Source organism: Cardiocondyla obscurior, linkage group LG06 (assembly GCF_019399895.1).
Source record: "Cardiocondyla obscurior isolate alpha-2009 linkage group LG06, Cobs3.1, whole genome shotgun sequence".
NCBI lineage: Eukaryota > Metazoa > Arthropoda > Insecta > Hymenoptera > Formicidae > Cardiocondyla > Cardiocondyla obscurior.
Genome location: NC_091869.1, coordinates 2551286 through 2561595, shown reverse-complemented (window position 1 = coordinate 2561595; position 10310 = coordinate 2551286). Strand labels below are relative to the sequence as shown.

At 39.9% G+C, this 10310-nt stretch overlaps 1 protein-coding gene across 1 annotated transcript; it reads right to left on the bottom strand.

The window, feature by feature from the left end:
• Nucleotides 1–3838: 3838 nt before the first annotated feature.
• Y-y (yellow-y) lies at nucleotides 3839–6416 on the bottom strand. Its single transcript, XM_070657823.1, has 6 exons — nucleotides 6143–6416; nucleotides 5201–5330; nucleotides 4927–5089; nucleotides 4448–4807; nucleotides 4117–4305; nucleotides 3839–4012 (listed from the first exon to the last, which is right to left on the bottom strand). The coding sequence occupies exons 1-6, from the start codon at nucleotides 6414–6416 to the stop codon at nucleotides 3839–3841; spliced, it is 1290 nt and encodes a 429-aa protein (XP_070513924.1).
• Nucleotides 6417–10310: the final 3894 nt, after the last annotated feature.

The window sequence follows — 10310 nt, the reverse complement described above, 5'->3', positions numbered from 1 at the left end:
ACAGGCTATCGCTTTCTGAATTTTATGAAACACATTTCTGCAGAAATGTATTATTTTATTCCACAGATAAATTTTTTATCTTCTATTTATTACTGCCATGAATTTACCTAGAAACACGTCCCGGTGAAATAAAATCGAATACATCCGGTTACAAGTTTCCCTTTTATTGCTATTTCCTTCTTTTTTTTTCTCTTTCCCTTCTTCCCCCTTTTTTTCCTGCGTTGCATACAAGACCGTTTCTTCTGTGTGCACATGGTGTAATGAATTTCAACGTATGTGGCTACGGCCACAAGCCTGCGTTTATATGTCTCAAAGGAATTCCCCCTGAATTCTAAAATTACACACACACATGCTAGGTCGTGTTTAATTACAATTCCTATTCACTCGCTATTTCAAACTATTGACTTGAAATAAACACTTAAATAAAAAAATTAAAAAAAATCTCGTTTCTCTTTTTCAGATATTCAGATAATGTTTACAATTTTACACGAGATACATCGCCTTGGGAGTTTGCATAAAGTTCAAATTATGGGAGCTGCATATGTATGAAGTAGGATGTATAATGACAGTAAGTTTAATGCGTATATCGAAGCTAAACTTGTCCATAGTTTCGAGCGTAATATAGGAAATTTCGCAAAATTATAGATAATTAGTTTTAGCAAAATAAATGTATGCTTAAATAAAATATAGTGTCTGAAATTTAACGGGTAACGTTTCGCAGCTTCTTTAATTAATGTAAGGTAATTAAAATGAAGCAATCCTTAATTAACTAAAATGTCAAGGCGCACGGGTCATCGTCGCGAGCTTTTTTGCGACATCGCACATTAAATGTATTTAGATCTTTTACATTCCTCAATGATTCTTGCTTGCGTTTTAATAATTTTCTACATACTTATATTCTTATTTATAATATTTTTGCATAATTAAAATTTTAGACGGATAGATTTTCTTCGCAGGCAGTAATTGAAAAAGTTAACAAGATATACTAAATTTACGCAACGTTATCCAAATTTTTCTCTCCTCTTTATCCTTTTTTTTTTCTTTTTTTGTAGACGTGAAATGTAGATGTTAACCAAATTTAATTATTATTTTAATTTATAACTGTTAAATGTATATTATGCAAGTGTTTCTCATTATGTTAATAAAAAAACTGCGCATTTTCATTTCTAGTAATTGCACGATCTAGCGGTTCGCGCCATATTATGCAAAGTTATTTTAGTTTATAATCACTTTATGTCATTATCATATTTCTTCACGGTTTCTGTAGAGGCAGCACGTGAAAGAAGACGATATTAGTTGAATGTTACATGGGCGTTCTCGGTCGAGGCTGCCGCGTATTTATCTTGAAACTCCTCTATACAGATGGAAGCACCTATTCCTTCAATCGCTTTCACGTTTAAATTTTAAACGAAGCCCATCGCGTTTGTGCAACAGAATCGACGTTTAACATTAAATATTTAGCCCCTTTAAATATTTAATCTAAATTCCTGATAGAATTGAAAGCATCCGCTATAATCAAATATCACGTAAACATGCATGCGATTAAAAAAAAAAGAAGAAAAAAACTATTGAAAGTGTTTTTCTGTTTATACACGTATTTCATATATAAAATTCGCTTTAGAGAATTAATAAGAGTAAAACCCCTGTCTCGTGTTATATTAAAAAAAAAAAATAAAAATAAAAAAAACTTTAACATCACAGCCGTGATCTTCGCTGTCAACGGCGTGATTTTTATATTCCGCATCTTCGCGGAAGTAAACGAGATTTCGGCCGTGAGGAATAGGCCTCTCTACTCCAGTCAGACTGAAATAAATCAAAAAGATTGGGGAAGATACGAGAGTGGCCGAGAGTAACTTATAACGAGACTCACGTCGTCGCCGGTACCCCATAATTACTGGCGCCGATAAAAAAAAAAAAAGAAGCGGGCGGCCGCCGTGCATCCACCTTTTAAAAAGGTGTTAAAGTGTGCTTTGTGCCCGTGTGCTCGCGCGGGGTAGGTGTTAATTTAAAACAAACCTAAGGATGGCGCCGATTTTAAATTCGGCCGCCGTGTACTCTTTATTCGCCCCGAAATCTGATCGTCGCCTCAGTGGCGTATTGGAGACGATTTAATAATACATTTCACGCATTTTTATTGTAGACCGTTTCATTACTAATTACTTTTATTTATCCAAAACATGCGCGCACCAAACTGAACGCGAAAATTAATTTACCTTTTCAGTTTAATAAACCTTGTCACCTAAAAAAATTTATTTCGATAAAAGCACTGCGAGACTGTTTTACAGAAAGTAATTAAGAAATTATTTCAACGTGACCAGACAAAGATACGTTTTGTGCGCAACGCTGCGTTTTGTTAAACGTAAAATTTTAACGAAGCTTCGAGTGTCGGCAATTTCAGAAACGCGCCACTGCGACGGCAGATTTTTGTATACAACATGTAATCAGCACAGCAGTTTCAAGCCAATTTTTTTCCTTTCTCTCTCTCTCTCTTTTTTTTTTCTTTTTTTTTTTACGCTTACCCTCCAGGCAGTGTGGCCCTTCACACCTTCCCATTTTTTTCTCATCACTCAAAGGTGATTTTACGACTCGCGTCCACGAGGCGATGGGCAACGCCCTCCAGAAAATCTAACACAAGCTGGTCCAGATATTTCGTGCAGAACGGCGAGCTATTGTTCTACCCGTTAAATTGCACGCGCGAATTATTCGTTTACGCCATTAATATCCATGACACGATTCTTATTATCCCCAGAGAAGCTTAACGACGCGCGCGGGCAATTTTTCACGCAATGCTATATTAACCGATAATAAAAGAGATAAGAGGGCCGAGTTTCCAGTCAAGCCCCGAGCGCGTATCTAATTCATTACGGATTCGATCGATCTTCTTCGATCTGCAGTACGCGCCGGTCCAGGCGCTAACGAGACAGCTCCAGAGCCATTAAGATCCCGGGCTTATCACGATCGGGAGATGCGCCGCGCGAAAAGAGGCACCGTTTTCCAAATTGAAAAAGCGCCGATATCGCGACGAACAATCGCCGGGGCGGCATCTACTCGGCCTCTAATCGCCAGTTAGTCCCTCAACGCCGCGATCTGCCGATCTATCGATCTAAGGAATTAGCATTCGAGGCGTGCATCTCGGTCGCGGATCTCTCTCGAGGGCCGAGGCAACGTAAATTTTAGGGCCGCGCTCGCAGCTCGTGATAGATCTCGTGATCTATGCGTAGATCATCGGCTCGCCCTCCTCGTGCGAATGAACCACGCGCGACACATTCGCCACTACGCAACGAAAATATAATAAATCAAGAAACATTCTCAAAGCTCGAGCTATCTTAAATACCTCGGTGCGTAAAACGCAATCTACGTGCATCGTCGTCGTCTCGAAGAGTGAAAGTCCTAATCCTGCGGCTCTCATGGGGGAAAAAAAAAAAGAAAAACACAGAAAAAAAATGGACAAGGCGCGTGGCCATATTTTACGGGCGGGGGCGTGAAACGGATAATTTTCGAAGGGGGCAATATCGGATCGTATATCAGACCTCGGAAACGACCGCCGTTCGGCTTCAAATTATCGGAAACGAGGGCCAAAACTAATGGGCCCCTCGTTAGACCATTTGGCTCCTGCAGGGCACGCCGATGTCGATTCCGCTCGCCATTTTCGCACCATACTGACCGAAATTAGTCGCCTCTCGTATTATCGGACGCATCCGATGTCCGAGAAAGCCTTATGCCTTCGAGGAAGTCCAGAGGGGAAGTACATTTTAAACATTCTCTGTGGCAATTGTCGTTTTTAGTTTATCAAAAAGCTACATTCTCTAAAACGGTAACATTCGCGTATTGTTTTTTACTACCAGACCTGATTTTTGGAAAATCTCCACGATACGTTGTCGCAAACCGTCCCGGAGATAGCTGCCTGAACCGGCATGGTAAGTATTCTGAAGTTCACGTCGGTGTAATTCAGAGACGACAGCAAGAAGATCGGCATTCGATCCGACATGATCCAAAGCGAGCCGCGTTTTACCTACGATAAAGAGCACGCGAGGGATGAGTGAATAAAGACGACTGAATGGAAGAGAGGGGGATGTGATAACAGGTAATTATTCCCTATTACGGAATGTTGCGCACCTTAATATCTGATGGGAATATCAGAGCCTCGTCGTGCCTAGCAACGATCGCTTGATTAATCGGCGCGTACGGTAGCGCGGAGTTCCAGCATCCGATTGCATTTTGATCGACCAAGTTAAAGAACTGAAGTCCGTTCTCGTCCATTACGGATGCCGTGCAGTGAGAAAGAGGCCCTCTCGACGACAACACCTACGTTTTATGAAAATTCACGAGGGATTAAAAAAAAAAAAAAAAAAACAAGATTTAATTCGAAAGGTAGACTAAATTGAAATTAAATCAAAGAAACAAGGATAAATAAATTTTCACGCGATGATTAATAAAATATAAAAACCTGAAACTCGTGATAACTGTTCTGAGACAACTGCTGGTCCCTTAGAATCCTCGTGGACACCGCGAACTCTCGGTGGCTGCTGAGAGGGTGGAAAAATAGGGTTCGGTAGCCGTCCGGCAATATTGGCGACAGGCTCATGCCAAAAATACCCTCCGCCCCCCACTGAAAGTTTAATCCCCCTATATTGTAATCGCCCGCCAGCGGATCCGGCATGAAATAGCTGTGAGTTAGTCGCCAGGACGTGTTCTGCTGCCACGAGTACACGATCAAGCCGTACCCGAGTTCGTCGGACATATAAGCGAAGGCGTCGTCGCACCCGTCTTTCCCCAAGTCCACCGCGATATTGGCGATAAACGTATTCTAAATAACAAAACAGAATGGCAAAATTCATCCAAGAGTCCAAACCAACCCGAAATCTTAGTCTAAGTGGTTTAAGAAAATCGTGTATCACGCGAATCGAATGCAAATAAATGATATACTTGATTAACGTCCTCCGATCTAAGCCTGTATTGCCTGAGGAGTTTATCCGTGGTCAAATCGAATATATTCAAAGTGTAGGGACAGACTTGTACTGTCGTATCGTCAATTCCGATTGTTCCGGTGTCCAACGCCCACAATCGATCGCATCTATCTACGTGAATTCTAAAAAAATAAATATCTTTCAAACTTACGACCTATTAAGCGAAAGAAATTTTTTTTTTTTTTTTTTTTTTTTTTTGTATATGTCAAGTCGATTAAATTTCTATTCGTCACCTGTAAACGGTGGTCAAACCGCTGCCACAAAGACCAGCCTTGTTCTGAGCCCAGTTCGGATACGGTATAAGCTTCGGCGATCTACCCTGATTAGAGTCCAACGGTATGTAATTTAACGTAGACGGTATTCCTAATAGTAAAAAAAAAAAACGGTATTCTAAACTAAATTAAAATCCTATTAGGTGTTTATAATTTTGGTTAAATTATTTTTTAAATTAATAATATAATAATTAGTATTAAAATGTTGGCGTATTAGAGGATCGATTTTTAGTTATAGGTGGTGCAAAAAAAAAAATAAGAATAAAAAAAATAAAAATAAAGGGAGATGCAAAAGAAACATGAGGAATGCGCGAAAGGAAGAAATTGCGGAGTCCGCGAGAAGCCCTCGGAGGAAGTAAAGAGGAGACGGACGGAAGGGTAGAACATTAAAGATCTTACACAGCGTGCCGCCGTCATTGTCCGGTCTTTGTGCGACACAAAAAACGGTGGCGCGCGCCAACGTATATATAATAAACATAGAGCGTGCAAAAAGAGACGGAGTGAATAAAGGGCAGCGAGAGCTTGAATAAACCCGTTCATCGCTGGTATTTCCCCTCACCCGCGGGGAGCCAAAGAGGGAGGAGGGACGGGTGAGTGTCGTAGGGTCCGTGAGGGTGGAGGCGGAGGTCGACAAAGACAGAAACGCTCCCATTGAGCGCACACTCGCGGTTTTTCGGCGCTTTTTGTCGCGGGCCGGAAGTCGCTCAGACGGGAATCGAGGCGTGTACCTCCTATGGCGATCTTCCGCGTATTATGCCCGCGTCTGCTTCCGGTTCATGACTTTGAAGCGTCGCGCGCCCCGTTTCTCGTTCAGAGAAGCCCGTTTTGTCTGTCGCGCCGTAAGGACGTTAATCGGGAACAATAGCGAAGCCGCAATTAATGACTAATATTTCGGACATTCACCATCGCGCCATCGCGGAATCGTGACGAACAGCTTGTTCCTCCAGATCTCGATGCCAACCGGTAGCGAGTTCTCTGGCACGTATTCGCCGCTCGCTATCGCCAACTGCCTACTGCGCTCGTCGGGATAAGCGAAGTCCATTATCTTCCAGGTAAATTTTTCCAAAAGCGGAGCACGCCCAAACTGCATGCCCCATACTTGGATCCCCTCGACATTTCCGGCGCGTAGCAATAGACAGATCGAAACAAGGATGCACTCGGCGTGATAAACTCTCATTTCTGTGGTTTTATCCCTTTTTTTTCTGATATGCAAAAATATATTCGTCAGTTATTTATTTCTATTTGTATTAAAAATTATATTTTATGCAGCAAGTTTTGTCGAGAGAATGATATATACATAAATTAAACCCATTAGTTTGAATGACGCTTGTTGAATATTAAAATAATAATTTCAGAATTTTTTGGTTAAAAAAAAATGCCTGTAAATTTGATATTTAATATTTTAATACGCGGACGTGCACTTATTGCGAGTTTCGTACAAACATGAACTTGTATTAGCGCTTAACATTTTTAATTAGATAAATTTAATTATCTACAATCGCATGTGCATACGTGCATGAATTTTTTATTTTATAAAATAGAATTTAAAAATCCAATATTGTGCAATAATTATTTAATAAAGTTTTTATCAAAGTAAAAATAATTAAAAAATCTTTTAATAAAAAAAAAAAAAAATAGAGGATTAACACACGTTATTACTAGTATCCGGATCATTTCTCTAACCGGTTTTGATGTATATATCATAAGTCTTGTGACATAATTGTCTCTCTTAATTACAATATATTATCATAATATGGAAATCGACTTTCTAACGCAATGTTAACAAAGATAAAAAATTAATTAAATCGTAATGTCAGAAAAATGTTTTTTTTCTTAATTTACAATCAACAAATCAAATGTCTTTTCTAACGATTAAATGTTCCTAATAAATTATACATATCTGGAAATTATATTTTTGCTTGTTTGATTTCTATTAATTAAAAGTTGGGATATACTATAACAATTTTGTGCCGGATATTTACCAACGGTTCATCCGACGACCGCATACATCAGTCTAGATCCTTTTTCCCTTCCGTGCGCAGATCTAGCGGTAGATCAACGTCGGCCGATAAAGTTCCAAAGTAAACGTTAGATGACTAAAATGGAATACGGTATCCAATCCGGAGTACTGCAGCTTGCTGGCAAGCCGTCGCTCTCTCAGTCCTAAACTACGAGTTCCTATAAAACGCTCGCCGTATATATGGCGAATTCCCAGCCTTTACGAAACCATGCCTCATACCACGTATGGAAACCTATGTTTTGCACACGGAGAGAAATGCGTCTTGGCATCGGTGCACGTATGCACCTACGTTAGTACTTTCTAGGCCGTCAATCAGCACGGATATCGCATATGCACCTGCGTTTATACGTTTTGACGTGTTAATTTAACTGACTGCAGAGAAAGAATTTTCACGCATGCCTTTAGTTGAGTCTAAATCCAGTTCTCAAACGATACATTAATTTTTGAATTTAATTAGATGTAAATAATTATTACGCAAAGCAAGAAATTCCCTAATTGTAAGAAGGGAAAGCGCGGTGATATATTTATTCCTCAAATAATCATATTCAAGATGCTTTCATAACTATGATTAAGACATAATATTATGGCATAATTAAATAAGCGCAACATAAACGGTAATAATGGTTGGTTACCCGATAATTTCTCTTGTTTCATTTTTTAATTATAAATATTAATATATTTTATTTTTCCGCCTTTTACAAACGACAAAAAAAAATAATATGAAAAAAAACAGCCAGTGACCATCGATGCGTTCGCGACCGATGCGAGAAATACGATCATTATTTCGGCATTAGTCGCGCGAGTGGGGCGATTAAATTGAATCTGATAGCGATTTAATTAAATTCATAAATCTCCGACGCACTCGCTCGGGGAACGTCGTCCACGACGAACGTGGAAACGCGGGCGGACGCTCGTTGAAGAAACAGAAGGAACAAAGGGGGAGGGGGAGAAGAGCAGGAAAGTCATTCGTTAGCCGTAACGAGGTGACGACAAAAAGCCGCCGTCTGTCTCACGGATGATCGGCTCCCGAGAATAAATTCCCGAGGGCACTCCGTTATCTTCCCGCGCGAACTGACGGCTGAAATTGCGTTCAGCCCTCTTTCCTGCCCTTCCCTCCCACCCGCTAGCTTTCCTCTCACCTCGCCTCTTTCTCATCCCTCTCGCCCACCTTCGCCGCGTTTCATTAATCAGCACGCCCTTCCTGAAGGGCGCAATCAGAATTCGCGAAAATGAATAATTGCCGACGGGCGAAAAAATATTATTTCGCGGCTTAATTATCGATGACGCGCGACATTAACGGTAAACCGAATTGCGGCGTGCGAATTAATGAGCCGCGTTATAGCGAAGTAAACAGGTTACCGCGGGTAATTTGGCGCGAACGCGACCATCGTCGAGTTTTTACTTCGAATTCAAGCTCGATTTACACCGTGAATTATACTTCAACCGGAAAGTGCTTGCCTGCATTTTTTTTTTTTTACTACGCATTGCTAAGATTATTACAACAGTTATAAGTCGCCGATAATTTCATAAAAAAAAAAATTAAAAAAATTATTAGAAGTAAAATACACCGTGAAATGTATTATAGGCTTAATATACTTATTTGCTTAAATTTAAATCGAAAGCAATCAAAAGTCTAAACGATTTCTTACTTACTGTCACTGGCAAAGGCAAACGGTCTGTAATGTGAATTGAAATTACATCAGTCCCGCGCGCTCCTTTCTGCATTCGTTAACGTTAAAAGTATTAAAATTGCGTGACAGAGTGGCTTATACGCGACGCATATCAGTCGTGGAAGTCACGCCGTGCCAATTTCAATTCTCTTTTATTTTTACTTTTTATCGTAAAGGCCGCTCTTCAAATAGAAGAAACGGTTGGTGGCATGTGTACAATAATTTGCCCAGATTTAACATATTTTTGCGAGCTAAATCCATACATTATCCCTAATTCAATTGATCAGCGGTCATGCAACGGCATATAAATAAAAGTTTACGACGTGGATCGGTGCACGGCACGCTCTTATCAATCATCGCTCCACTGGTTCGTTCATATTTAGATAATCTACTTGTATACCTTTCGTCACTGCCGCGCGAAGTCAATACGTACCCGGCTAGTTAAGTGACTTTCGTGCGATCATAGAACGGCCCCATTAAGGCTACCTAGATTACTTCCCAAATCGCCCGCGGACTTTCTAGTTGACATAATAATTTAAAAGCGGCCACGCACGCTCGGATCTCCGCTTCTTTCCGTCACTCTTTCATCAGGCGCGGTTTTGTGTATTAAAAAAATTGTCGGGACTTTCGAGATTTTTGTTCAGTCACCGGGGTACGTCTACAATTAACGACACGCAGAATACAACGGCGAAAGGTTAACGGGTTGAATACTTTGCGCCACAAATTTAAAATAAAAAAGAAAAAAACATTGAAAACAATGACGCTGTAGAAAAAATTGTCTAAATAATAAAAAAAAAAAAATTTGCGATAAATTTTGATTGCGGCACCTAGAATTTTTTTTTTGTTTTTTGTTGCGCGCATGAAAAGCACTTTTTCAGATATTTGGGGACACACTAAAATTAAAAAGTGGAGCAGCTGGTGATTAAGCGGCTATATCGCGAGGGAATATTGTGAATATTCCTCGATGCTATGTGTGCGATATTGCCATAATGTATCCGCTAATTCCACCGCGCGGGTAATTGCACAGTTTGCGTCGTAATTATTGGGGAATGCTCCGGCGCAATACAACGACACCGACGTATTATATTGTACGTGCAATCGCTGCACATGCATTGTATCAACGTAGGGTAGCTTTCTTTTAAATTGTAATTGTGATCATCGTGAATGCTTAGCGAGATTTCACGATTAATTATTTTACCTACCGCGGCGTATAATTAAATTCTTTCCCTTTTTTCTTTCTTTTGACGTTATCAAAGCCACAATAAAATTGAGAACAACAATAATACATAACGAATAACACATATCAACTTGAAGCGTTAATTGATATTAATAATGAAATAATTTCTAATTTACAGAATAATATACAGAAAATAAATATGAG